Raw genomic sequence first — 27,653 nt, forward strand, 5'->3', positions numbered from 1 at the left:
CACATGAGTACTTTCAAAGTCCCAAAGTCAAAACAGAAGACCAAAAAGGAGCCTGGAATACAATCGGGGGATCTTGTTCTCGTTCGCTTGCCGAACGGAGAAGTCAAGTCGGTGAAGGTCGATAAAAATTTGTGCGTCCAATTAGATTTTGCTGCTATTCCTCTCTATCGACCCTGCTTCCAGGTCCGTTGTCATTGGAAAATTCGGTTCATTCCATGCCGATGAACTTATAGGTCAACCTTATGGTCTAAATTACGAAATCGTGGACAAAAAATTAAAGCTTTTACCTCCGCGCACTCTGGAAGAATTTGGTACGTCAAGTACACCGTACAGTCCCCATACACACTTATCATTTTACATAGAGGATACCGACGCTACTAATGAGTTGATTAACGATGGAGTATTTGTCCAGCCCTTGACTGTGACCGAAATTCAAGCACTAAAACAGTCAGGCGTACATGCGTCTGTAAGTCGCAGCCTTCTTCCAACTTCCTTCTCTTTTTCACGTCAGTGACCAGATTTCTCATTGAATGTCAGGACATCATCAAAAAGCAAATCGAGCAGCATGCAAATTACTCTCTTAAGACAGAATACAGTAAAGACAAGTACAAGAAACGCAAAGAGGCGAAGTATGTTATACCCCAATTTGCATTCTAGCGATTTCTAACTTTGCTTTGTGCTAGATATTCCAAAACATTCAGTACAATTGAACCAACACTTTTCAATGTTTGTGAATACTGGTGGTTAAAGGATCAAGTACGCCTACGTGACTTGCGGATAGACTCACTATCCCAAATGCTGAACATGGGCAACGTAAGACCTGGAGGAAGGCACCTTGCTGTTGATGACGCTTCAGGAGTGCTAGTAGCAGGAATACTTGAACGGATGGGCGGTGTGTTTCCAATGTTTTCCAACCTATCTTTTTTATTGAAACCTTGAGGCAGGTGAAGGGAAGCTCATCACAATATGCCACACTGACTCCCCTCCTCCGTACCCCGTTGTCGAACAGATGAATTTTGACTCATCAATTACCGACGTCCTAATATCCCTCAATTGGGCTACGGCTGAGGAAGACTATACTCCCAGTACGCACAGAAATGCCTGAGGTGGATTGTTTATTGATTTTTTTCTGCCTTAGTCCTTCCTCCATCTGAGCTTCCAATGGAAGAAGTGAGGTCTGAACGCCAAAAAAATAGATTAAATAAAAGAAAAGCCATCTCCGATTTGTTGTCAAATACACGAGAGGAGCTGTTCGCTGGCGAATTTGACAGGTCCGTATCTTTCTTTGTAAAATCTATCAGGTTTCTGGCACTGACCCTGATGGAAAGTCTTCTTATATCGACCGAATACGATCCATTCTCTATCGTGGAAAGACTATCCCCTTACCTCGCAGGTTCAGCATCGATCGTTGTGCACAGTCCTTATTCGCAAGTGGTCGTGGAACTACAAGCACAGATGCGCCATATTCCTCATTATCTGTGTCCAACGGTAACAGAAGCATGGACAAGGAAATATCAGGTTGGTGTTGACTTGAACATCAATTGTAGTTATTAACATTTTTCTTTCAGGTTCTCCCTGGTAGAACCCATCCGATGATGGCCATGTCCGGTTCCGGAGGGTTCATCCTACAGGCGACCAAAATGTAAGTTTCGGCAGTAGGTTTTGAAAGGGACGCTTCTCAACCGGGCAACTTTGTACAGTTATGATGATCCCACCGCTGAAGCCGCCCTATTGCAGCGCAAACAGAAAAAGAGGCCAAAGCCCTCACCCGAAGCGCAAGATGCTTCAGTTGTTACTGAACTAGCGACAGTCATCAGTGAATCGGATAGCCATGCTGACATAGAAATGAGGGTCGACTAGGATTATCTCTCGAGGAGTTTATTATACAAAGATATATCAATACACAGGCGCATTAGAATGGGTCGTGGCGTAGCGTGTCATAATGGAGGACGGGGTCTCAAAGACCCCCTTTTACACTCTTCAAGTCGAAAGAGGGTCAACATATTGGCAAGGTCAAGCAATCATGGATGCTGCTGTGCAACCTCAGGGAACAATGCTGCAAAGAGCTACACCAAAGATATGTCAGCAGTAAACATTAACCTGAACAAGGACTCTGCAAACCTCATCCATGATGGTGTAAGCAATATGCTGGTTTAGACGCCTGTTTTGGAGAACAGCAAAGATTCTGCGAGCACCGCGACGAGCGTTAGTCCTCCCAATCATATTGGCTGCAAGGTCTACGAAAAGTATAGAAGCAGGTGAGAAAATGAAAGATAGGTAGTGGTGTGAAGATATACCTGGTACCAATGAGGACAGTTTCCTATTGGCGTCATCTCTTGTCCGAATCTTCTCCTCTGTGGTACGTGGTGGACCCCAAGCTCGCAATCTACCTCCAGGCCAGAGGCTATCCCGTAGCAAGTTAATATAGGACATTAATCGAGCTTCGCTAAGTAAGCCTTTGACAGTTTCACGAATTTTTCTAATATCAATATCAGCTGAGCTGGGCTTGCTGATGAAGACTTGAAAACTATGCACCTTTCGATGGTCCCTCCAAGAACCTGCTGCAAAATAATCACGATAGCCTGCCTCCTCAACCAGTTATTCTTCTTATGCAATTCGAATACTGCCAAAATGAGATCACAAATAGGCGCCGAGAAGGTCGAGGTGCTCGTTTCTCCTTCCAAGGGCTTCAGATCGCCTGTCAACTTCAGCAAAGTCGCTTCAGATGCTGCTTTTCCCGAAGCATTTAACGCTTGTGCCACAAGATCCTCATCATTGATTCCCGAGCCGACAATCCCAGTGAATTCCGCAGCCTGGCGAGTAAGTCGCTGAATCATAACATCCAACATTGAAGGGCCAAAAAACATATCATCAATACTCTCGGCCACTGAGCGGTACACATTGCGAACGAGATCAGTTCCGGAAAAGTGAGCGGAGCTTTTGGACGTCTGTTCTTGCAAAGGGACTGCCGCCGTCATGAAAGGAGAATCTCGCGACAGGAAAGCTCTGAGTTCGTGGCTTTCGCATACCACAGGTATAGCAATAACGCTCTGAATGGGTGAATAACCTATGAGCAACAATAACCACGTAATTTCAATGGGCTTACCTGTAGATACTTTTCGAGTGCAACCCTACGAGTGTCCAAGAAACTGCCAGAGAGTGAAGTCACCAGTCGTTTTCCAGGAAAATCAAGGTTTTTCACCAGGATATATCTCTCCTTTAACTTGTTATGCATATTATGAAACTCATTATACCGCCTTGCGACGACCCACCCAGAAGCAAAACTTCCATCCAGGCCGAGCTGCTGCACCTCAACAAGATACCGCACAACCGATTTGCCGTCTTCCTCAGCAACAGTCGAATTAACAATGCTAACCCTAGTCCGATCGGATATTAATCGGTTCGCAGACTCTTGTTGCTCGTACTGTTGTTTCTGGAAGTGAAGCTCCCGCAGCTCCCTGGTCATCGACGCCTTCGATTTCGTGAGCAACCTTAATTCTTGCGTATCGCCGGTGAGTTCAGCCTTCTTGATCAAAGTTTGTAGCATGGCATTTTGGGCTTCTAGGTTGGCGATATTTTCACCAAGTCTCGAAATCTCGTAAGAGAGTTGCAAATCGCCCGGTGCAGCCAACTGGAAAGATCCTGTTTCATCAAGTCCATCGTGCTCAACATCCTCCGGCTCCTCTTCAGGTTCGGGAGGGGCGTTATTCAAGATACTCGGTCTTTTAGGCCGGTCTGACTTTCTAACAGACTTGAACAGGGGCTCTGAATTCCGTTCGGCGAGCGAAGGTCGTTCAGAATTTTCTTGTTCCAGAGCCATGATATCCGTGAGAGCGGCATGAATCGCTTCCATCCTTTTCTCCTCTGCCCTCTGCATCTCATCTTCTGGGTCATCAAAAAGAGGAGCCCGTGATGGTTCATTAGAGGATTCGGCAACAGGAGACATCAAAACCTCAATATTTGAAGGTGTATGCGTGCTGGACACTTTTGACTGCCCTGACCGATTCGAAGTTGAGCTGATAGTCCTTTGCATACCAAATGGCGGTGATTCGCGCGTATGTGTTGCCTGTGAGATCGTATAGTGTTTAATCTGTGCAGATGGAATCGCAGGAGACCGATCTCCACGTGGAGTGTCCGATGGGGAGTCTTTCGCCTTAGCGAACGGATCTGGCTCTGATTTGTTGCTTAAAAAAGCCGAATCACCAATAGCTCTGAACCAGAGCTCGGACCTTTCAAAGTCTTCAAAGTCTTGTTCCATGTCCCGCTCTACTTGTCTTTGTGAAAGCAAAACGCTGCGGCGCACTCTCCTTTGTGACTGTACCGATGGATCAGGGTCAGAGACAAAATCGCGAATGATGTCGACGTGTTTCTTGGAGATAGATCCTAATCCCGCCTGAGTTTTCCCGTCCAAAAAGTAAAGGTCGTTGATCATGGAAATATCCTCCTTTACAGTGGTGGAGGTAGATGGGTCCTGAATAATTTCTTCTTCCTCACCCGATGTATCAGAATCCACCGTCTCTAGCGGATTTTTGAAACTTTCGACTGTCAACCAAAACTGAACAGGTAATGAACGATGTCGGCGGTCCATGAACTCCATGAAATATGAAAGAGAATTTGGATTTCGAAGGATGTCCCGCAAAGTAACGCTAGACTTTGTGCCATCATCTTGAATGGTATTTTGTCTCTATTGGCCAATTTTAGAATACATTATACATATCATATAATTAACAGCACCAATTACTTACTGAGCTGTCCTCCCCACCAAGAACTACAATCCTTTCTTCCACTTTGCGTTTTGCGGTATAAAGCCTGTCCAGGAAGGCCACTACATCTTCTGTCTTTTCCCCGTCAATCCAGTCATCCTTTTCGTGGTTTGCTACTGGTAGTGAGTGTAAAAGCCCTGCAGTGATATAATAAACACCTACCGAGTAGAACCCGTGTCCTTCTTATCTCCCCAACGATGTCGTTTTTGAGTCTACGAGCATCTAACAATGACGAACAATTGCTAATGCTGCGCAGAAATGATTCAAATTGTTTAGGGTTTGTCCGAATTGTTACTCGTTCGGTGTATCCCGACGCAGAAGCTGCAGGTGTTGATGTAGTTATTCTACTGCGTTGGCGGGGTAGTTGAGCTTCGAGGACGTTTCGAACCTTGGAGATAAGTTGCCTACAACTATCAGCGCCTGGTAAGAAAAAGCATGGAACAACATCTTACTGTTGGTGTATAGCAGCACCTGCCTAAAGAAGTTGTGAATAAAGACAGGGATGGATATATACATAAACGAGGATTACTTACCACTTGGTCAATCGTTCTATTCCAAAAGTCAGGATCTGATACCATTTCCATCACAGGAAATAAGACGGAGCATGTCACAATCTCTCGAACGACAATTCTGAGACCCTTACTGCTGCGTTCTTTAGGTGGCAAGATATAAGGAAGAGCGCGGTCGACTAATTGTCTAATATGCATTTCCTCGGTTTGGCGAGTGAAGGTGGTGGAGAGATTTTCGACTGCTGGATGAAGTTTGATGCCTTTGCTAGCATACCGACTGGCTAAAAGAAGATCAAGTTCCTCTGACTGCGTGAGGCTTCGTTCAAGGCCAGCACCACGAAGAGCGACCTCGGACTGCCGGAACTGGTCAATGTGTGCAGTAACTTTGGGCAATATACGTTTGACGACTAGTGCAGATAAATCAATGTGGGATGCCCTACGATTGATTTGTTCTAAGGATGCATGTATCACAGAAGACACTGCTATTGGAAAGGCAGGCGAAGTGGACAGGTCCTTGTACCAGCTCGACACAAAATCTCTGATGACCTTGCTAACAATATCGTTCAGAGCGTCGGAAACTTCTAGTGAATCGGGATAGAGAGGTGATAGTGTCTTGGGTGTATTCTGGGACCACTGGGAGCGAGTAAGGACGGCCTCCCATGCTGCTGGCGTTGAGAAGGCGAATGGCCGAGCAGCCTTGTGTAGATGATTGTGGGAATGTGTGCGACGAGTATCTAGATACCACCCAAGATATACGTTGAGCAAGAGATAAACGATCGCTAGAGCAGAAAGCAAAAAAGGAGATATAAGCAAAAGAATAAATGGAGAGGATACGATGCGTGAAATAATGGGTAAAACTACGGCCAGTATGCCAACGAACACGACGATTCCGGTGCTCAGGAGGTTTTGTGGCATGGCGCAGCGATGGTCGTTCAAAGCATTGGGGACAATGCTATGCTTTAGGACGCGGTCCTTTGAGCTCGTTGAGTAGTCTGACCACCAGAAGGTCTTAGCTGTTGTTCAGTACGTTGAACAGAACAGTGGGACCGCGTTCAAGCGTCGCGCCAGTTAGTGCCAAATCCGGCCCGATAACTCATCACGCGACTAACTCCGAGGCGTCCACATTTATCCTACCCCAAAAATACAACTTGCTCGTTGGAGTTCTACCAGGAGTACTACTCTTCTATCCTCTTTCTTCTCGGTCCTAGTCAGCGTCTAGGAGGACATACCGGTGGTGTGTATGGCGGAGGCTCCTCCTAAGAAAGCCCGGTCTGTGTCGACAACTGAAGGTTTTATCTGCGGAGGCATTGCCGCATGTTTGGCTGTAGGTCATTCCACAAGGCCAGAGTCTGTCTATGGTCTCGGCATTTAGTTTCAATGAAATTTGACCTCTTATCTCAAGGTTACTGTATCCAATCCGGCTGAGGTAGCCAAGACGCGTTTACAACTGCAGGGCGAGCTTTCTAAGGGAGGAGGAAAGAAGGTCTATAACAATGCTTTTGACGTCCTCGCGAAGACCTGGAAACACGAGGGCATTCGAGGTATTCAACGAGGCCTACCCCCTGCTGTGAGTTCTATTTGCCTTATTCTTTCTATTGTCCACGTTAACGTTCCTTGTTTGATTTTATACAGTATGCGTACCAAGTAAGATCGGTAATGCATTACCTTCCCTAAAACTAACGTCATACCTAGATTCTGCTAAATGGTTCACGGCTAGGTGAGCATATACAATTGTTCTTTTCCCTATGGCGATTCACATCATATTTTAGGATTCTATGAACCTTTCAGAAGAAGTCTGAACAGATTCATCGGACGTCCAGCCGATGAACAAATTCCAATCACCTCCGTAATCGCAGGGGCCACGAGTGGTGCTGTGGGGGGTATGGAATATATCAATCTCGAGGTGTTCGCTTTGTCTAAATAATCTTATAGCTTCACTGGGTAATCCACTTTTCTTGATCAAGGCCCGCATGCAGGTAAGCATTAACTTCAATGTCTTGATTTCTTTCTTAATTCTTAAAAGTTATTCGCTAGGCATATTCGCCTAGTTTACCTGTTGGTGCTCAACATAATTACAAGAATGCTTTTGATGCACTGGTTACCATATTCCGTGCGGAAGGTCCTAGAGGTTTGGTTCGAGGAATAGATGCTGCAATTTTACGGACATCAATGGGGTCATCTGTGTGTTCATATCTGTTTTGTAACGGATACAATCATCTCATAAATACATGCTAGGTGCAACTTCCTAGTTATAATTTCACCAAGTCACAAATAGTGAAGCACAACATCCTGCCGGCGGATAGCACATGGACTTTTATACTTAGCAGCACCTTCTCAGGAGCGTGTGTTGTATGTACACAATTTTTTATAGAATTTGAAAATTCTCTAAATAGTTACTCTACAGTGCCTTGCTATGCAACCCGCTGATACTGTAAGAATTTTTTTCTTAACCTTGTAAAGAACGCTCTAATGACGTTTTGCTATAGGCTTTGACTAGAATGTACAACCAACCCACGGTGATTGGACCCGATGGAAAACTTAAAGGAACATTATATCGGAACCCTATAGACTGTCTATGGAAGACATTCAAAATAGAAGGCATCCGTGGGCTGTATAAAGGTATTTAACATATACATACTGACACAACGACATCTAACCCCGATACTCTTAGGCTCGACAGCCCACTTTATGCGCATTGCTCCTCATACGTATGTCTTCCTTCTCTTGTTGTTGAATGTTTTCTGATACTTTATATTTCAGCATCATCACGCTGACGGCCAATGACATTATAGTTAATTTGTATACAGCCGCTAGAGACCGGGACTTAGAAGAGGGTTGATGAAAATTATTGTAAATTCAGGATACAAAGTTAAATCCAATGATAGATAAAATATAACTTACATATCTTAGCCAAGTTTAAATCAACAACCTGCCATTGATACACCCTTGTTTGCTAATTGCTATTGGCATAACAAGTCATAACAGAATTTATTTAAACTTAAGGTTGTCGGTTATGATTTGGAAAGTCTATGTTTACAAGCATTATGCATTACAACATGGCGACAGATCAGTAAAGATCAATGTAGATCAACACGAAATAAAGATACAGCACATAGCAGACTGTTCGTCGGTTTCTCGTACCCCAATTACGTGACCCTAGATGTCTTTTGAGCTTCTCCTTTGCCTTTTCTTGGGCGAACTAGGTTTCTGCCCATCTTCGTCATCCCTTTCCAGTGGTCGCTTGTTCTGAGGGGAGGGCCAGGTGATATCGCTCTCAAACCCATTTGACAGAGCTTCTTCAGTAATGGCTACTCCGGCAGAAACGTTCTCTAAATTCTTGAAAGCCCCGTCGACAAGCGATAACATGCATGAGTAGTCGCGGTCTGCGTTAATCAACGGGGAAGCTGCGACTATGGGCAGACATTTGTAAGTCACATATGGCTTCAAGTGCAGGTAAATTTGCTTCAAAAGGTCCGCAAAAACTGGTCCGAAAAAAGGTGTGACTTCGCTGGCGTGCAAGAACTCGTCCTGGGTCCACATTTTTATCTTACTATAATATGATATAGAAGGATTCGACGCATCCCATTCCTGGAGGCAATTGGGGATGGGATAGACTGCCTGGCTAAGATTTGAGTACCCGATGGTCACCCAGCACAGAGCATAAAACAATGATTCAATAGTGTCAAGGTGATCGTAGGATCCCTTCGGTGGCCTGGGCACTTGAAGATGGTCCTTCAGAGAGTTAAGAGGTAGGATCCCAAGACTTTCCTGAGAACCTTTGCTGTGGGTCACAGATCTTAAAAAATAATGCAAAAGAAAACATACCTGCTTATGGAACACACCTAAAATACTCGTCGAGCGGTTTAGCCAGTACGCAAGGTTCATTTCCACGGGCATGGGTAACCCAACTGGACTTTTCTCAATTGGCAAAGAAATAGTAGATACTCGTCGCCAACGGTATTCAAATCCAAATCTCGAGACATTTTGATGCCCTGTTATAAAATTGACTATTATTGAGCGTATGAAAATGGTAGATACAACTGATTACTCACATCTAAAGATATCACCGAGGTAAGATAGAAGTCCTTTTGGGGAACCAAAACCAGAGAGTTGGGCAGATGTGTCTTCGAAGGTTGTCCTAGTCAATACTCGGTCCCAAAACACATTTTCGTGAGGGCTTTCGATGGTCCCTTGTGTCTGCTCCAAATTTCTCATCTTCGAAACCAATTCCTTTCGTTCGGTGGTGATACATGGTCCGAGAGGCACGAGCTGTTCTGCAGCTTCCAAGAACCCTTCCTCTGGAAAGCCACCCGTCGTGTACCAGGAGTCCCGAATAAAAATATGTTTTCCATTGGAATCCTTTGTTGACCATATGCTCGTTCCGCGACCTTGTAAACAGTGAGACCGAAATACTGGCCGAGTGTCCGTAAGCACATAACGCGTAGCTCTGCTTTCCGCGTCAACAGTTTTTAAATATCTTTTACCCTCCAAGCCCCAGTATACATTCTTATTAAATCCAAGAGCACCAATATCGTAGCATGCGAGAGCTATGATCGTGCGGACAAACTCGACTGCATCCAAGGAGGTTTCTAAGACAGGACCGCAATGTACGCCACTGCGGTCGAAGCTGTAGCACTGAAAATGTCCCGGGCCAAGCAAATGGAGACCATAAACGATTTCACGATTATCCTGAGCTAGAAAACATTGCCTAGTATGAAGTTTATTAGCCGAGAAGCGTCGGTTAAGATTGGGCAAAGGGAGTACTACCAGGCAAAACGGTTCATCTGCCCTAGATGGTGGTTTTTGTCCACTGCTTTTTTGGAACGTAACGTTACCAGGATTGGGCTAATGCAATTGACATATGTCGACGATATTTGCCTTCCACTTCCTGCAGGCCGCAACGGGCTCAGACTAGGATCTAGTATAGCGATGTCAGGTATGAATTTGCATACTTGTTGAGCTGGAGTGGCATCTAAAGAGTTGCTATAAAAATCGCGATTGGTTTGAATCGTTCTTCGTTCAAATCCCCTGAAACGTTGCATGACCGCGGTAATCAAATTAATGAGAGGCGCATGGAGATCTTCCGCGGCCTTTGGGTGATTGGGCATTTCTAGCCATCTCTGGTTCCTATCGTCCCACAGTGGAGAACTAGACATAAAATCCCGAATTTCTGCACTAAATGCTGCAGAGTCACCAAAAGAATGCTTTGGGAACCATTTGTTGTTTTGGAAAACATGATGTTCGATGTTTTTGTCCAGAATGGCCGATTCTTCCTGAAGCGCTCCAATGTCATAACTTGGTGTCCCACAGAAGCGAAAGTATCGGTTGGTCAAATCGCTGAAAGTTAGGAAGTGTTGTTGTTCGATGCTGTTCACATCACGTCCTCTAGACGTGTGTTTCTGAGGAGTTTTGCGGCGTCGCTTTTTCTTTACAGGAAGAGGTGCAATAACGATTCCGTTCAGCTCTAGCTTCAATACCGACTGGTCCCTTTCCTTGGAGGATTGACTACCACGAACCATAGTCAATTCACGACACACCTGGATCTCCTCGTCCGAAAATCCTGTCTGTGATAGATAATAGTCTAGCCAACTTGACCTGGGCACTCTATCGTCTGGCTTGTTCTTGGCCTTTGAACGGGTCTTGGAAGACGATCCTGACTTGTTTTTAGACGGAGAGGTTTTATCCATGGTGGAGAGATACGCGAACGTGTTGTTGAAGTGAAAAGGAAGGCAGTCACCAAGGGTTTCAGGAATATAGAAACGTGAGTTCAAATCGAGTTCAGATAGAAGGGGTCATGTGAGCCATTGTGTTCAAAGCGAAGTGAACATCAATCGTATCATGGCACCGTATTCCAACGCGGTGTGCCCCTCGCCAATATATAAATCCACGTGACCGTGCTTGGTCGGCCTCCTTAAGTTCTTCGGTGTAGCCCAAAATCACAGGTACTCTCTCCGTACCTATGGTAAGGGTTGACTTGTATGAAGTATCTGAGACTTGTCCATCCCCATATTATTGGGTCTATTGAAAACTCAACTATTGGGGAAATAGTTGAATTGGGCACCAACAAAAAGTTAGTGGATCAAGATAAATAATTGAAGTGCATAACGGCGAACGAACCAGATATAGAACCTCATATTTAAGACAACTATCAGACTTGAGACTGCAATTAGAATAATTGGGCTCCGAAGACACGGTTGGCCTGGGAGCAGAAAGGTCCGTGGAAGTAGATTTCAGTTGCAATACTGCGTAGTCAATGCCAGCTGGATTTCACCTATGCCAGAGTACATGATTCAGGCTGGACTCAAGGCGCGGAAGGAATATTGCTATATTTTCCAAAGAGTCAGGAAACTGACATCACATTATCAGATTTTCCAAGTTGTTCGTCTGTTGACAATTCAGATTCCAGAATATATTGGCTTGCTCTATCCAGCTGAAAGTTCAGTGGAGGCAGAGAGGCTTCAGTCCTATTGATTTTATTTAGTCCCTTCAAGCTTTGTTGTAAATTATACTGAAATGGGGATGAAGCGAAAACTCACTGAAAAAAGGCTCTTGAGGGCAGCAGAGTGTAATCAGAGTCTTCAAGGTCAACAATGGAAAAGATCGTGTTTTGAGGGATATCCGGCACTTAAGGATGGTTTTGTTCTAAACGGGATTCGTCCACTCGGTGGTCGGGCATGCATAGTTCTCCTGCGCATTGACATTTAAGCAGAGTGGACAGTGAGAGCCACTGGGGTGTGTGTAGATATTTCTTTGCGTGACAGAAAGAGGGTTTAGGTGTAAATGTTGTGTGTGACACTTGGTTCTTACACGAATGGCAATTAACGCCCTTCGAGCTTTTAAATTTCAGGTTCAAGCTAAGCCTATATAGTCTTTTCCTTCTGTTCTTGTCTTTTTTCTTTTTTTTTCTTCCTTATTCTGCATGTTTTCTTACCTCCATAAACGCAAGCATCGGTTGACCAGAAGGCAGTAACTCTGATAAGACTATCAATCATACTATTCTCTCCAAACTGCGGCTACACTAGAAACGCGACCTTACGTATATCCACGATAGACCCGGGGAACAACTTTATCCATCAAATGGAATTCGCAAGATAGGACTGAAAATAACAGAGATTTTCTCTTTCTACTCTGCCGCTTTCCGATAGTGTAGCGGCTTGATCAACCCTGGGTCAAACGCCCACGAAACAGTGATATGTTCAAGTTGAAGTGGAAAGGAAATAGTCAAATTTGATAAAGTAAGTGAGAATTAATGTAGGATTATAACGAATTAAATATGTCGGCCAGTGTAGGCCCTACTACTACCCGCAGATGTTGCGGTATCTTAGATCAGTGGGGTTTCTAGGAATCCAACCGTAGTCCAAACCAGCTTTGTAAGACCAATCATCGGCCTCTTCCGCCTTCCAGGTCCACTGAATCCAGCCTTGGGCTTTTTCAAACGTTATAACTTGAGCCTCCCAATATTGGCGAAGGAAGGTCTTGTAGTCAGCAGTAAAGGACCACGCTTTGCCACTGACTCCAACGCAGCTCCCGACGCGTGAAGATCCAGAATAGCTCCCATCGTACCGTGCGCCAACACCTCGGCCATTGAGATACTTGGCACAGTCATTTCCTGCTGGTGTCCACTCGCCTACAACTGTCCACAAGGTTCCAGATGTTAGGTCAGAGCTTTTGGCACAAGCTGCTTGGATATGTTCCTCGTAAGTTCTATGGTTTTCCTTTGATTGGAATAAATATTATTGGTACCATAATGCATGAAGTAGCAGAAAAGGAATAACTTACAGCATCAGAAAACATTTGATAGACATGAGTGTCCAGAATAACGCCATCCCATTTAGGCGCTGGCATGAAATCCTTCCAGTAGGAAGCTGGTTGGAACGCGTCATGTATCATAACGACTGTGTTGCTGTCTCTAGCCTGATCTGCGTATGGGCGTCTAGCAAAACAATCGATATCAAAAAGAAAACGAGACAACAAGTACAGCTGAAGCTTACCGAACAATATCGTAGCTGTCATACCAATACTAACGGTACTTTAGCGTGTGTAGACGGATACATAAATAATATCATTCATTTACCTGTTTGGTAGCATCTAGGATAGCTTGTCCGTCGAAACCAGCAGGCCTGCAACATAGAAATTGAACATCTGCCGTTCCAATCTGCAGATGAAATTGAAGACTGACTCGTTCAAAGGGGCAATGATTGGAACGGTTCCAGTGGAATCCTTAAACATGGACGCCAATGTCTTAATGATGGCCTTGGAACGATCAATGTATGATTGTTGTGTTTGCCATTGTCTGTAGAGATTCTGAATTCTTTGGGATTTTCGAAGGTTAAAAAATTGGAACTGACGGGAATGTCATCTTTTCTCCAGAATTATCAAAACTGGATGATATGTATCAGCCCGGTAGAGAAGACAAACCAAGTAGCTAAATGATTTACCCATTCTGGCTTCCAGGGACACCTGAAAAATGTGAGAATTGTGTGGCACCCGCACCAGCATGGACACCTACCATGAAGATCGACTATGACCTTGAGTCCGTGGTGCTGTGCCCACTGTACGGCTTTTAGGAGGTATGGGAGTTGTCCTTGAATGTACGGTTCTCCAGCCGAGACGTCGAATGCCCAGTATCCGATTGGAAGGCGGACATGATTGAGTCTGACGAAAATTGGTGAGGTGCTGATGCGAGCGAAGCGCCAGGGCCCGACTCACCCTGCAGCTGCAATAGCAGCAAAATCAGTCTCTGTAATCCAAGTATCCCAGTGATGCTGTAGAGTTCTTAACGCAACCTCGTGATCCTGATATTGTCCAAATGTATATTCGTCGATAATACGGGGGTCGTGGGTATTGTCGAATAGAGAGGGTGTTATCCAGGGCTGAGACAATGTCAGATTTACAACTTTGAGAGTATAAAAGCTAACTCCTGAGTACGCACTTCAAGCACAAGCCAGCCACCAAGGTTCACCCCTCGTACCTTCTGTGAGCCATATGGGAATCCAAGAGCAAGACCGTAGACAGAAGTGATGAGCGAGAGAGGAAGAGTAACGACAGTGATTAAACGAGAGACAGTGATGAGCATAGTAGCAACAGAGTATGACACAAAACCAAGTGGGTATTCAACTCGTAAGAGTTTAGAGGATCGCCCAGAAACAATGAAATAGCATTTATATACCTAGGAAATGGCTTCTAGTCCAGTTCATGATACGATCGGGAGGTTGACGGTGACGGTAGGCATCCCGATCCATCCAAAATAAACATGGAACCGATTATCAGGCATGATATCCCAGAATAACGCGCCAGGAAGCTAGTATATTCTGTTAAACGGGTACGCGACGGACATCCGAAACGCCTACGCAGTAGGCAGACTTCTCGTTTGTTTGTCATATCAAAAGACCAGTCAAAGTTAATCTCTCGAATATATCACACCTTGTGGTGTTATAGTCATTTCAAGAGTTCAATAGATCCTGCTAACCCCCTTTCAGGAGCGTGGCATGCGGAAGGAACTAGTAGTATTGCCACTGATCCATCACTGATCAACCATGGTTGACGTGACTTTGGTAAGCTAAGTTGCCAGTAAAGGTCGAGCTCAGGCCACTTTCCCGAATCTTTATTAAAGATGTGCGCTGAATATGTCAGTTGGCTTGTAGAAGACAATGAAAGTGAGCAAAGCAATTGAAGTGAGTTGGATCTTGGTCGGATCCAAGATATCAGTTCAGAGCTGACGCTTGACCGACGCCTGACTGATTAAATTCCTTCTTTCTCACGAGTTTGATCTAGGTTGAATGCGTTCACTGAACGGGCGCTCAGGCGCTGAAAGGAAAGACAGAATCGAACGCTCAATTTAGGTTGTGAAATCCAATAGCGCGTCATGTTAAGTGTATTTCGTGTAATAAACATGGGTCAGGGTATTAAATATGGATCCAAGATTGAATGGGTTAAGAAATTCGTCACGGATAATCATAAAGCTAATCAAGAAAAAAATTAACAAGGAAGTTATACCTTATCCACAGATATTCGGGAATTGATAGTTTGTAGGGTTCTGCGGAATCCAACCGTTAGCTAAACCAGCCTGGTAGCTCCATTCATCAGCAGCTTCAGCTTTCCACGTCCACTGAATCCATCCTTGGTTTCCCTTTTCGTACGTTTGGGTCTGCGCTTCCCAGTACTGGCGGAGGAAGGTCTTGTAACTAGAGCTAAAGCCTGAAGCTTTCCCAGTGAGGCCCGTGCAACTCCCAACTCTCGTTGATCCGGAAAGGGTGCCTTCGTAACGAGAACCTGTGCCACGGCCATTCAGATATTTGGCACAGTCGTTGGGGGCAGGAGTCCATTCTCCAACAACAGTCCAGAGCGGGGAGTTCGAGAGGGAAGACAGCTGGCCGCATGCGGTAGATATGTGCTGAGCGTTGGTTTGGGAAACCAGCTACAGAAATTGATGGTCAACAATGAAATTGATATTTCAAATATCATATTAAAACTCACGGCTTGAGAGAACATCTGGTAAATGTGAGTGTCAATTATAACGCCCTGCCATTGGGGAGAAGGCATGAAGTTACTCCAGTAGCTGAGAGGTTGGAAGGCATCATGGATCATCACGACTATGTTGCTCTGCTGCGATGTCCCGAATGGAAATCTATCAAATGGAATGAAAAAATCGGCTTGTAGGGTATCATGGTGCAGGTGTACCTGATGTTTCCGTAGCTATCGTACCAGTACTAGACAACCGTTCTGATTGATGATAGTCATTAAAACTGGATCCATAAATTACTGACCTGTCTGGTAACGGATAATAACTGGTCACTGAAGTAACCTGCAGGTCTTAATTAATTAAGAGGAAAACGTAAGATTCTTTGATAACGACACATTGAAGTTGTATATGCTTACTCGTTTAGAGGGGCAATGATGGGCACCGTGCCGGTGTTTCCTGCAAACATGGACGCCAAACGCATGATGATAGCGTCAGAACGATCAATATTGTTTTGCTTGGTTTGCCATGTCCTGCAACAATAAATGTCATAAATAAGAATATATCACCATAGAGCATCATAACATATACGTACGGTGAGCTCATTTTCTGACCAGAGTTGTCATAGCTGTATTGACGAGGATCAAAGGGGATACATGTAATAAAGCATATCACAAACCCATTTTGACTACCGGGAACACCTAATGAGCCATAAACGCATAAATCAGCAACTTAAGGTGAGTCCAAGACGATTCATTACTCGCCATGTAAGTCAACAATTAACTTTAACCCGTGGTTTTGTGCCCAAGTGACCGCTTTGGTAAGATATGGAAGTTGTCCTTGTATGAAAGGTTCGCCCCCGGACACGTCGAATGCCCAATAGCCGATAGGAAGTCGAACATGGTTGAGGCTTTTCTATTCGTCACTGATCGAATCCGAAATGTTGAAGATAAAGCTTGTACACACCCAGCAGCAGCAATGGCTGCGAAGTCCGCCTCGGTAATCCACGTGTTCCAGTGATTCTGAAGAACGCTTGTAGCGGTTGCCTTATCCTGAAATTGACCAAAAGTCCATTCATCGACAATCCTCGAGTCGCCAGTGTTATCGAACAAAGAGGGAGTAATCCAGGGCTAAATAAAATAATATTGTTCGTTTGCAAAATATGTCAACACGCAACTTATCGTCACGACGGACCTCGAGGACAAGCCATCCCCCCAAGTTAACACCGCGTACTTTTTGAGTTCCGTAGGGGAAACCCCAATTGGCGGCTGTTGTCATTGGCAGCGAAGAAAAGGCCCCAAAGAGCGTGACAAAAACAGAGCGTATCCTCATCATAGGCTGAGTGAAGGGGCTGCAATATGGATCAGGTTGTTACCTACCACTTTTATACCAGCATCAGTTTACCCTACAGTTCCAGTAAGAAGCCAATGAGCTGATGCGAACAGAATGAAATCAAGAACTCCAAGAATAGCTTCCAAAGTCGCGTGGATGAGGGATGCATGGCGCGCCACTGTAGTCATTCTGCCTTTTGGCGTTAACGCTCGAGTGTTTGAGTACTTCTGCCGAGGTTCATATCGGAGGATGCATCCCTTTGCGTACTGCATACGTGTCAATACACTCGTAGTACAAAGACCAGCAGTTTGCATTGTTCGAAGCATGATGTCCACGATACATGTAAGGAAGACATGTCCAATGAAGGGACAAACATGAACCTGGTATTGGCCGTAGTGACCACCAATAAGAGAAGCTGAGACAAAAGGCTGGCGGTTGTTGTAAGAGCAGACAAGACAGTTAGGTGCTGCATATGCTTCTAAAATGGTGTTCTGATATAGGCAAAGTGAATGGATCCAGTTAACTTTGTAAGGGAAGAGTCTAACATCCGTCTAATGTCCTTTCTTTACACGTGGGTAGCCAGCCGAGCCGTTCGAAAAGTATTCATAGGAATACACATTACTGCAAGTATATAGTAATGATATAAGGTGGATGTCGAGTAAAGGTCGAGTGCTTGTTTTAGTATTTTTATCTCTTCGATCCGGTAACCAAGCGCGCTGAGAGAGGTAATCCTTTGTGGAAACATTGAGGTGTCGTCTGAGTCAGAGCTCACTCGGGCCATCCGCGTTGTATGGGAAGTATGGTCATTCGATAGGTCATAGGTGTCTGAACAAATGCCAATTCATATGAAGCTAGAAGTAAGTCCGGAACAAGATGCTTGCGATATTTTTGAAAGCTATGTTCCAAAAATGCGTGCGGACTGTCGATGGGTAGTCCCGCGAAAATCTCGGACTTATTAACTTGACAATAGGAATGTGACCGTGGTTCGTTCAGGCGTAACTTGTAAGTGTGCGTCGTCGCTGTGTTCATCAACGAACGGCGCTCGTTGTTCGCGTTGGACGGTAAGCAAGATATGGTTGAAGTTGCAACGAGCACAGGAATTTACACGGAAATAGACTGCACGGCAATGGCCGAGCCCAAAAGCCCACCACCCCACCTCGTTGCGACGGCTTTGCAACTCTCGACTACATACCACCATGGCCATCGATACCCTTCGTCAACGTTATGACACCGCTGGCCAAGGCCACCTCTTCAAGTTCTGGTCAAAACTCTCTGCCGCTCAACAGGATGAATTAAAGGCCCAGTTGGAGTGCCTCAATATCGAGCGTGTTAACCGTATCTATTCCAAAGCGGTCACTTCTGAGGCGGAAGCCCTCAACCCAACCACAACTGTTGATCCTATTCAACCTTTACCCAAAGGCGCGTCCGAATCTGTTAGCGATCCTGCTAAAGTCAAGGAATGGCGAGAGCGCGGATTGAAGGCTATTTCTGAAGGGCAGGTCGGCGTGCTGCTCATGGCGGGCGGTCAGGGGACTAGACTGGGAAGCAGTGCCCCTAAAGGATGCTATGATATTGGCCTTCCTTCTCACAAATCGCTTTTCCAATACCAAGCAGAACGGATTGCCCGTTTACAGACTCTAGCAGAATCTGAATTCTCCAAACCTGCCGGATCGGTTATCATCCCATGGTACGTCATGACCAGCGGGCCGACGCGTCGCGACACTGAGGACTTCTTCAAAACCAATGGCCACTTTGGTTTGGACCCTAAGAATGTGGTATTCTTCGAGCAAGGTGTGTTCCAAATTCACAAGTCAAAAGAAATATAGCTAATATGCGGACAGGAACCCTTCCTTGCCTTACTATGGAGGGCAAAGTCATCCTTGAAACCCCTTCCAAAGTCGCTGTTGCACCAGACGGCAATGGCGGTCTTTACGCTGCCACGCGCTCCCCCCTGTCTCCCGGAAAGACCGACACTGTGCTTTCCGATCTTGCGAAGCGTAAAATTCTCTACGTGCATGCATACTGCGTCGACAACTGCCTTGTTCGCGTGGCTGACCCTGTTTTCCTCGGGTACAGCATCAACAAGCAAGCCGATTGTGCCGCGAAAGTTGTTCCCAAAACCCACCCTACAGAATCCGTCGGCGTCGTTGCATGCCGTGGCAATAAATTCAGCGTTGTGGAGTACTCCGAAATATCGAAGGAACAATCTGAGCGTCGCGATCCCGAAACGGGAGAGTTAACTTTCCGCGCTGGAAACATTGCGAATCACTTCTACACCACCGCATACCTGAACAAGGTGGAATCATTCGAAGAGGATTTGGCATTCCACATTGCCCGCAAGAAGATCCCCTACGTGGATTTGGAGACAGGGGAAACTATTAAACCGAATAAGCCTAATGGCATGAAGCTCGAGATGTTTGTCTTCGACGTCTTTCCTTACACCGAGCGTTTCGCCGTGTTGGAAGTGGACAGGAAGGAGGAATTTAGCCCTCTAAAAAATGCACCTGGAACTGGTTCAGATGACCCGGAAACCAGTCGTCGCGACCTTTTGGCCCAGCACAAGCGATTCCTGGAAAACGCTGGAGCCAAGGTTGCTGAAGGTGTTGAGATTGAAATTTCACCACTGGTGAGCTACGCCGGCGAGGGACTGGAAAGTATCAAAGGCAAAACTTTTCAAAAATCAGGGCCAGTTGCAGCTGTCGAGGAACTGGAAGTGTTGGCATAGGCTTTTATGGCTGCAATGCCAAAGGGACCCTCATAGGACTTTAAGGTTTCGGACAAGGACAGAACTGTATAGATAGTAATCGTGGACTTCTGCATTTTTACCTTAGTTACATACATCCCTCCGGACTTAATTCATTGGACGCTTGAAAGCCAGCAAAGAAAAACTTACGCCTTTTCTGATCATGGAACACTGAAATTCAAAGGGATGAGGCCATAGTCCAGGAATAGAGGATAGTAAATATCCATTTGTTGCTTTATGGTAAAGACAGCGACGGCAGTAGCCTAGTCCTCACCCACCCACGGAACCATCAACAGGTTTCTTGGCACCCCGAGGGTTTTTCCTTTCCAATTCTTCCCGAAGAGAAGCAAATAAGCGCTGGGTGCGCTCCGCATTCGGTTTCTGGATGATCTGCAGAGACGGCCATTTGGCTCAGATGCATAACCGACCCTGAGGGGAAAGCAACAATTTCATACCTCTTTACAGCAGGTGATTAATTTGTCAATGAGCATCGTCTGTCCGTTCTGAGCGTCCTCCAGATCTTTCCTCAATTGTTGGTTCTGGTTGACGAGATGACATAATGAGAGAGGAGTGGGGGTGGGTTTGCAAAAAGGAGAGGAAAAAATTATCATCATTGCCTCAGAACGAAGGAATTATGACTGGTTGTGCAAATGATTGCATACCTCTTCCTCTTGTTTACTTGATCTAGCTTTCTCCCCCTCTGCTAACTGCTTTTGCTCGGCAGCTCGAGCCCGAGAGAGCAGAACTTCCAGCTCCTTCGAGCGAATGACACACTCGAAATGGCGTTCCCGAAGCTCGTACTGACGTAGTACTTCTTTCAGACGCTCGCGGACGCTTTGAGGTATGATTAGTGAAAGATAATCAACGCGCAACTATATATCCTTACACTCCATCGAAAATCTCTTCGATAGTCCGCCTCGCTCTATAAAGTTCAAGTCAGCCGAATTCTAAAGAGAAAGGAATGGTTTATTTTATTACTCCTGAGGGTTATCCGTCCAATTCTTCTTCAGTTTCTCGCGACGGGGTTCCACGTGTTCCTCCTAGAATGATTTGGTCTCTTGAAATTTAGAGGCGTAAAGTAAAGCTCACCCATTCCTCTGAACCACCCCCTCCCTCTGTCAAATCCATCATCTCCACAGCTACAATTTCATCCCCTTCATCAATCCCAATCTCCTCGGGAGTCTGTTCAGCTTCCAACATACGCCCATTATATGTGAAGATAAACTGCATGCCCGAGCTCGACCCCGTAGAGCCAGAATAATGAGTGCTTGCCGCGTCCGTCTTCGCCGACCCGTTCATTGACCCAAGGTCCTCCCCGCCTCCACTCCGTTCCATCCGTTCAGTCCACGAGTTGATCAGACGGGAAAGTTTGGTCTTGCGGGATATCTTGAAGAACAACTCGGCACGGTATCGGCAAACCACTTTCACAACGATGTCGGGCATTTCGCGGTACTTTACGTCCTGTTGCTTCGCTTTGTCTGCACGCTTGGCGAAGTCGCTTTTCATGCGGGCTAACTGGGATAACAAATGAATAGATAGCAGAGAGAAATGGGGATAGGAGGACGATGGTTTACCTCTTCTTGGGCTTCTTCTACGCTTTGTGCTAGGCGTTTCCCGTCCTCCTACAACGAAAATATTAAATCGTGGTCAATTGAGCTCGTTGAATGAGGCGCACTCGTAGACGTTTGTTGTCCTAAGATCAAAAACATGAGGCTTCATAAGAAATAGCTTGGATTTAAAGGTGTTAAGAGTTTATTGCCGCACTTTCTGGAGTTCACGAGCGAGGTTCTCCATTTTAGTTTTCGTCTGATTGGCTTTGGTTAACTGCCCTTTAGCTACAGTTGTCAAATGAATAGTCATTCAAAATTTGTTTAAAGAAGATTTAAATGATAAAGACGCACCCGCATCCTTGTCCTTGACCAACTTCTGTTTCTCCTTAGAATGATCTCGTTCCATGCGCTTGAGCTCGGCGAACTGGAGTGACGAGAGTGAACATTCTGACCATCATGTATGGGTTCCGAGCATGACGTTACCAATTCGATGTATTTGCTATGAATGGCATTCTCTTCTAATCCTTTCACTGATTTCTGTGCCTCCTCAGCTGGATAAATGAGCAAACGGGGTGGTCAACGCATGGTAGGACGCAGGCCTCATGGAAATTTGTACGCACCAAATCTCCTCTCCTCCTCTTCCTCCAGAACCTCCTCCTCCTCCAGCGCAGCTATTCGATTTTTCAGAGACTCGTACATAGTGGCAGGGTCGATAGGAACGTCGTTCCGCTTCTTCCCCTTGGAAGTCTGCGCGGGTGGAGGGTGGTGGCCATTGACATCTGACGAGCAGCAGCAACAGCGGTGAACAGAACTATTAAGCGTTTGAACAGAATGCACAGGCGCACTATTTGTCTGATTTGGCGGCGCGGGGGGTGCAGTGGCAGGTGCCGGAGGAGCTGGACCGGCTGGTGGTGGTTTGGGCTGTCTGGGAGGCGGCGCGGTGTGCTGGGGAGTGCTCGTGTCGTTGGTGTTCATTGGGAGCAAGACACCCTGACGACGAGAAGGGGAGTGAAATTGCGGGAGGAATAGTTATGAGGAAAACAAAAGTTTACAAACCAAGTGTGGGTGATGGCAATGTTCTTTGCTGGACAGAAAAGGGAATGCTTATGGGACCCTTGTTTGCACAAGTCCCGTCTCACTCTCTCATGCAAATCTCAACTTTGTTCTGCTACGATTGACATACATGGTCGCTCACGCTTAATTGGACTGCGTTTATGAGACCGAACAAGAAATTTGTATTTAATTACATGGAATGTACTGCGCGGAAGAAAATTGTCTTTTCGCTTTTTGGTCAAGTGCATGGCCACTGAACGTCACAAAATGGCATCGCCAGCGAGGCGGGAGACTCAAAAAGTCAAGAGAATAATCGGAAATCCTGCGCTAAGCTTGCGACTCACTATGAGCCGGACGCGTCCAAAATAGATCCACGACAGGAAACGGGTCATTTGATATTAATGCGACAAACTTGGATACTCGCTCGCAATTTGAGAGGCCCAACGAAAGTCAGCAGGTAGGCTTGAGGTGGCTCTAGGATCTTGAGAATGACTTTCACGACAGTGAGAAGCCGAGAAATTTTGAGTGTCTAATCTCCACTACGCAGTAGCGACACGGAGCTTTTCGATTCAAATCTCTTCGAGAAAGTCGATATTGCTGGCGTCCCAAGAATAGATTACCGGAAAGACTGCTCTCCGAAAGTGTCCTGGGATAGTCGAGGAGAATGATGCAAGTCATAACCATCTTTCTGATTGACGCACATAGATCCTAGGAAAGCGTAAAAGCATATCTGCTTTATCAGAGACAGGGAGAAAGGTGGCTGCAAGTTCCTCTGGGAGCACAAACAAGACGTTCACATAGGCGGTAACCACTTGGTGTCGTCCGACGATAAAAGAGGCATGTAGTGGGAGGAGTCAAGTACATTGCCAAGCCCTAACCTAGAATAAGAAAATAACGTACACGTGATGGGTCGCGTTCACGAGCGTGGGACACTGAGCTCGATCGTTTGCTTTGACCCGTCCCCTAACCAGTGTAATGTCCCGTTCATGTGAGTCTCCTGCTCACAATACACTTTTTCTTGTGCTCAATGACAAAGGAAGTGTCGGGATCACCTGAACGTAAAAGACAACGACTCTCTTCACCCACATACGATGATCAGGTCGAAGGCTTCACCCAGGAGGACTTGGCCGCATTTGATGAGATAGAGTTACGGTTATCACAGCCAACGAATAGTTCACGTCCGCCTGTTGCGCATTTGAACTTTGACGAACATGAAAACTTTGAAACCCCCAGTGTGTCACGAATAAAGAGGAACCTTGACTGGCATAGTTCACAACCAAATGAATCGACTTCGTTTCCAGGTTTCACCTCTGCAAATGCCATCGACTCCAACCTCCGAGATGACCCAGAAAATCCTTTCACCATAGGCTCTTCCAAAACCACGAAAGAACGGTCTATGTCTGCATTTACTCCACCTCTCTTGGGCTTTGCCTCTGCATCAAAGCTTTTAGAGGAATCCCGGCACTTCGAACGGTCACCGTCACCTGAAGAACCACCTCCCGAACCAAATTACGATGGCTGGTTTAAACCAGCTCCTATAGGTGCACCTATGGGCTTCCAAACCGCAGCTTTTGCCTCTACCGCCTCGGCGATCCCAGCTTTCCGGAAAGCATCTACAATAGCGAATACCGTCGATGCTCCGAGCTCCCAGCCTCCTAGAGAAGATTCAGACATGGATTCGTGGTTCAAGTCGGCACCAGCCAATATGCCTTTGCCTGGATTTACATCCGCATCTGGACTACCTGGCTTTAAGAAACCGTCTATCAATACCAAGGGTGGCGGTGTTATCCTCCCTTCAAAGGAGGCCTTGGCTAAAGCAAAAGCTTTACTCGAATCTTGGGACAATGAGGAGAACATGGAAATAAACATGCCCGTAAATAATGAAAATGACCATGCTATTGAAAAGCCGCATATATTCCCTGGCCTTAAACCCGCTTCTGTCGACGAGTCTCTTCAGTCTCCTCAAAGAAAAGCCTTTTCCTCAGTGATAAATACTCCGAAGCCACCAGTAACACCTGGCTCTGGTTTTACACGGGCCTCGCTTTCAGCTGTACAACCAAAGAATACTTCATCACCGAGTCTGCAACATCGCCCAGGTGCATTTAAGCCGCCATCGTTCAACGCACCAAGGCCCAGCCCAATTGTTAATTCACCTCTAAATCCAAATCGCATGGCACCATCACTAGGATTTACATCAGCTGCTGCTCAGCATGGCCACCCGTTGTCATTACCCCCCATTGTCGCTTCACGCGCTGTTAATGGAACACCATCTTCATTTACTACCCCATTACGAGACAAGGCACCTCCGAGAATCCGTACAACCCCTGCCCCTTTCAAGACTCCGTTCAAACCTGGTATGGGCCCAGGCAGACCTGCTCGTCCTGCTCCCGTTCAAACACCTAAACCCAGCACGCCTCAGCAGCGACATCTGGTTGGCAATATAGCGCCGGCGGCGAAAGAGCCTGTGAACCGCACCATCAATGAACGACTTTCATCTAACCTTCCCAGAAAGACATTTTTTAACTTGAGTAAGTGTTGTGATTGAGTGATGGATATGTGGTATCTGATGGTTCCTAAAAAGCCGCTGGTTCAAATAGAAACAGTTTAGCAAATTCAGGGCTGTATCCACAAAGATACAATATCCAGGACCTGGAATACTTCGGAGTGTATGATTTTTTTTCACATTATCAAATCGCAACGTCTAACAATTCTACAGCAATCACACCACTCTTGCCCAAATCACGCCTGACACTGCGATATATTACACCTTCCACACCACTGAGGCAACACCTCCGCCAAACACACCCTCCACGCCCAAAACTCTCCTCGACCCTGCGGCCGCGCTAAAGGAGCTACTGGATCGTGGATGTACGCTCGCGACGAAGCCATGGGTGGATAATCATTGGTGCTTGATTCTGTGGAAGCTCGCGGGTATGGTGATGCTTGACCCGGAGAAAGAGGCGCATCCAGATACGACGAGATGGCGCTGGGCGGAGGTGATCAGGCAGCTGTTGTATCGGTACGTTTTTCCTGTCTTATTTGTATTATGTGCGTGCCATGTTGATTGTCGTATATGCGACATAGGTACGAACGTGAGCTAAATGGCGGGACTAGACCACCACTTCGAAAGATTGCGAACCAGGACGCTCCCCCTGCATTTCCGTTGGTGTTATGTGTTTCCAACATCTTTTGGTCACCGCCTGGTATGACGGAGGACGGGCTGCCTATCGAGCCACACCCGGAGCTGGAGGTGACGGACGGATGGTACAGACTACGAGCGCAAGTCGATGCACCGATGGCGCGCGCTGTAAGGAAAGGTGTGCTCTGTGTGGGGAGGAAGATTGGTGTTGCTGGAGCAAAAGTGCGTTTTGATCATCATTTGCTTAATGATGGTTCGGTGAAGTTGATTATGTTCGCTATGTTTGCTTTGACCATATAGCTGGAGACAGAGAGGAAAGAGCCTATGGAAATTCTCGACGCGTATAACTCGACGAAGCTTGTTTTTGCGGGCAACTCGTCACATCTAATGCCGTGGCATGCGAAGCTGGGGTTCATGCGCGGCCCGTGCATCTCGACGCTGCATAGTCTGACGCCGGACGGGGGTATAGTGACGGCGTTAGATTTCGTGATTACCCAGGTATGCATTTTGTCACCGTTGTTGTATAGCTTGTGGCAATTTTTTTTTTACTTTTGTTCTGTGGTGTAGGTCCATGCTATTGCGTTTATTGAGATGTTTGAGGGCGAGGATGGGAAAAAGTATCAAGAGGGTCCATGGAAGGAGGCTGAGGAAAGCAGACTCAATGAGCAATGGAAAGTACGTCGTGGGTCACTATTTAATACAAGAGCACATAAACTCAATATACTGAAATGTAGAAAAAATACGAAATGGAGGCTGCGAAGCTGAGAGCGGTGTACGAGAAGAAGACAGTACGGTATCAAGGGTACATTGACCGTCTGGAGAGGAAGGCAGGGGGTGGCTTCAATCCAGGTGAAGATGGTGTGTAGTAGCCTATAATCAACATTCTCTGGTATCATTCAAGCTGAAAAATGGAGCAATAGACTATGCGCCGGACAACATTGACTCGCTCTACGATGAACTTGAGTACCCAGACTCTGCTGTCGCCGTTATTGCACGTATTTCTTCCCGGGAGGCTGGCTGGCTGGCGCGATATATTCGCAAGCAGATAGAAGAGGGTCACGAACGGATAGCGGAGGAGATTGAAAAGGAGCTCATGGTCCGTTCATTTTGTTCTCCTCAATCTTGAAAAGTAATGTTCACTCGTTATATCGATCGACCTACAGACGATATGCCCCCCTCGAGACGTTCGCTCATTCCGCGTGTTAATTGTACAAGACGCACGTACAATACGGCGACCAGCGAATAGGAAGGCAATGTTGACAGTGTGGAATATCCTTGGGATCACATTAGAAGAAGGGAGTCAGGCCGGTGACTTTCAGGTTGGACAGCGGTTCCTTGTAAGTTTTTTTTCTTTTTGGCTTTGTTGTCTATCTGTCAAGCAAGAACATGCAACTAACTACATGTAAATTTAACAGGCTACTAACTTGGTACCGACAAGCGCGAGCGCGTGGATGGACTGTGAGCCTGGCTCAGAGGTCTATCTGTGTACGACGCGCAATACACGGTGGACGAAGATCAAGGGTACAGGCGCTGTTCCGAGTTGAATTATGGATTTATCACAAGCATGGGCTGAGCGCCTCGTAGTTGGCATCGTATTTATCATTCGGCTGCTTCCAATTCACAATGTACCATACTAGCACATATCAACCGACAATGCAATAGCATCTATCGTGTACCTACAGTTTGTGTATTGGACCGCGTAATGCATTCACAATAACTAGTTACTGTAGGACCGCTGAAGCCAAATCTCGATCAAACAACGGCACACCGTTCATCATCCGGCTTGTTCTTGGATTTCAACATCTGGGCGTCGGCCTCAAACATTTCAACCACGAAAACGTATTGCATGAAGCCTCTCAGTATTTTAGCTGATACCCAGCTCATATTTTCGACTTCCACGCCACTCCAGAATACAATTCTTCACGTCGTCATTCTATATCGTCCAACACTGCACACTGCAAGCGATTCAAGATGGTTTCATAACTTCTTGAGTCACTTCTTGCCTCTCAAATCATTCACACATTCAGTGAGAACGAATGATGTACTCGACGTGCATATTCCATCCGGACTCGGCCTGCTTTCCTCCATTGTTCAATAGAATCCAC

The 27,653-nt window shown here is 46.1% G+C and overlaps 9 protein-coding genes across 9 annotated transcripts; 4 read left to right on the plus strand and 5 right to left on the minus strand.

Moving 5' to 3' along the window:
• Positions 1 to 3: 3 nt before the first annotated feature.
• On the plus strand, positions 4 to 1,860 carry JR316_0000337 (tRNA (adenine(58)-N(1))-methyltransferase non-catalytic subunit TRM6; the record flags this gene model as incomplete). The annotated part of the gene is made up of 10 exons (XM_047886152.1): positions 4 to 131; positions 184 to 311; positions 363 to 466; positions 538 to 629; positions 684 to 892; positions 945 to 1,085; positions 1,139 to 1,271; positions 1,329 to 1,518; positions 1,569 to 1,642; positions 1,701 to 1,860. 10 exons carry the CDS (start codon positions 4 to 6, stop codon positions 1,858 to 1,860), a joined length of 1,359 nt encoding a protein of 452 aa, XP_047753898.1.
• Positions 1,861 to 2,021: 161 nt separating this feature from the next.
• Positions 2,022 to 6,187, minus strand: JR316_0000338 (Sorting nexin-12; the record flags this gene model as incomplete). Its single annotated transcript, XM_047886153.1, has 9 exons — positions 2,022 to 2,066; positions 2,122 to 2,237; positions 2,298 to 2,479; positions 2,536 to 3,050; positions 3,107 to 4,684; positions 4,746 to 4,876; positions 4,926 to 5,167; positions 5,216 to 5,238; positions 5,297 to 6,187. The coding sequence occupies 9 exons, from the start codon at positions 6,185 to 6,187 to the stop codon at positions 2,022 to 2,024; spliced, it is 3,723 nt and encodes a 1,240-aa protein (XP_047753899.1).
• Positions 6,188 to 6,512: 325 nt separating this feature from the next.
• On the plus strand, positions 6,513 to 8,111 carry JR316_0000339 (Mitochondrial oxaloacetate transport protein; the record flags this gene model as incomplete). Its single annotated transcript, XM_047886154.1, has 12 exons — positions 6,513 to 6,596; positions 6,675 to 6,839; positions 6,905 to 6,916; positions 6,965 to 6,989; positions 7,042 to 7,152; positions 7,205 to 7,248; positions 7,307 to 7,453; positions 7,508 to 7,621; positions 7,677 to 7,703; positions 7,759 to 7,891; positions 7,944 to 7,980; positions 8,033 to 8,111. 12 exons carry the CDS (start codon positions 6,513 to 6,515, stop codon positions 8,109 to 8,111), a joined length of 978 nt encoding a protein of 325 aa, XP_047753900.1.
• Positions 8,112 to 8,428: 317 nt separating this feature from the next.
• Positions 8,429 to 10,959, minus strand: JR316_0000340 (uncharacterized protein; the record flags this gene model as incomplete). Its single annotated transcript, XM_047886155.1, has 4 exons — positions 8,429 to 9,040; positions 9,098 to 9,264; positions 9,325 to 9,980; positions 10,040 to 10,959. The coding sequence occupies 4 exons, from the start codon at positions 10,957 to 10,959 to the stop codon at positions 8,429 to 8,431; spliced, it is 2,355 nt and encodes a 784-aa protein (XP_047753901.1).
• Positions 10,960 to 12,570: 1,611 nt separating this feature from the next.
• On the minus strand, positions 12,571 to 14,348 carry JR316_0000341 (Glucan 1,3-beta-glucosidase; the record flags this gene model as incomplete). Its single annotated transcript, XM_047886156.1, has 10 exons — positions 12,571 to 12,987; positions 13,052 to 13,205; positions 13,264 to 13,292; positions 13,347 to 13,392; positions 13,452 to 13,565; positions 13,621 to 13,653; positions 13,711 to 13,732; positions 13,782 to 13,927; positions 13,982 to 14,145; positions 14,205 to 14,348. The coding sequence occupies 10 exons, from the start codon at positions 14,346 to 14,348 to the stop codon at positions 12,571 to 12,573; spliced, it is 1,269 nt and encodes a 422-aa protein (XP_047753902.1).
• Positions 14,349 to 15,269: 921 nt separating this feature from the next.
• JR316_0000342 (Glucan 1,3-beta-glucosidase) lies at positions 15,270 to 17,066 on the minus strand (the record flags this gene model as incomplete). Its single annotated transcript, XM_047886157.1, has 9 exons — positions 15,270 to 15,689; positions 15,749 to 15,899; positions 15,953 to 15,981; positions 16,039 to 16,066; positions 16,151 to 16,264; positions 16,327 to 16,359; positions 16,492 to 16,641; positions 16,698 to 16,861; positions 16,926 to 17,066. 9 exons carry the CDS (start codon positions 17,064 to 17,066, stop codon positions 15,270 to 15,272), a joined length of 1,230 nt encoding a protein of 409 aa, XP_047753903.1.
• A 1,193-nt stretch (positions 17,067 to 18,259) lies between these two features.
• JR316_0000343 (UDP-N-acetylhexosamine pyrophosphorylase) lies at positions 18,260 to 19,788 on the plus strand (the record flags this gene model as incomplete). The annotated part of the gene is made up of 2 exons (XM_047886158.1): positions 18,260 to 18,854; positions 18,905 to 19,788. The coding sequence occupies 2 exons, from the start codon at positions 18,260 to 18,262 to the stop codon at positions 19,786 to 19,788; spliced, it is 1,479 nt and encodes a 492-aa protein (XP_047753904.1).
• Positions 19,789 to 20,076: 288 nt separating this feature from the next.
• JR316_0000344 (Small ubiquitin-related modifier 1) lies at positions 20,077 to 22,331 on the minus strand (the record flags this gene model as incomplete). Its single annotated transcript, XM_047886159.1, has 13 exons — positions 20,077 to 20,196; positions 20,262 to 20,345; positions 20,469 to 20,640; positions 20,693 to 20,728; positions 20,785 to 20,846; positions 20,896 to 21,321; positions 21,381 to 21,428; positions 21,482 to 21,499; positions 21,571 to 21,641; positions 21,708 to 21,780; positions 21,840 to 21,907; positions 21,977 to 22,135; positions 22,202 to 22,331. The coding sequence occupies 13 exons, from the start codon at positions 22,329 to 22,331 to the stop codon at positions 20,077 to 20,079; spliced, it is 1,467 nt and encodes a 488-aa protein (XP_047753905.1).
• Positions 22,332 to 23,436: 1,105 nt separating this feature from the next.
• Positions 23,437 to 27,092, plus strand: JR316_0000345 (Breast cancer type 2 susceptibility protein-like protein; the record flags this gene model as incomplete). Its single annotated transcript, XM_047886160.1, has 10 exons — positions 23,437 to 24,937; positions 25,027 to 25,075; positions 25,126 to 25,428; positions 25,494 to 25,770; positions 25,849 to 26,046; positions 26,116 to 26,223; positions 26,283 to 26,406; positions 26,469 to 26,644; positions 26,712 to 26,885; positions 26,964 to 27,092. 10 exons carry the CDS (start codon positions 23,437 to 23,439, stop codon positions 27,090 to 27,092), a joined length of 3,039 nt encoding a protein of 1,012 aa, XP_047753906.1.
• Positions 27,093 to 27,653: the final 561 nt, after the last annotated feature.

The sequence above is a fragment of the Psilocybe cubensis genome, chromosome 1 (genome assembly GCF_017499595.1).
Source record: "Psilocybe cubensis strain MGC-MH-2018 chromosome 1, whole genome shotgun sequence".
Lineage (NCBI taxonomy): Eukaryota > Fungi > Basidiomycota > Agaricomycetes > Agaricales > Agrocybaceae > Psilocybe > Psilocybe cubensis.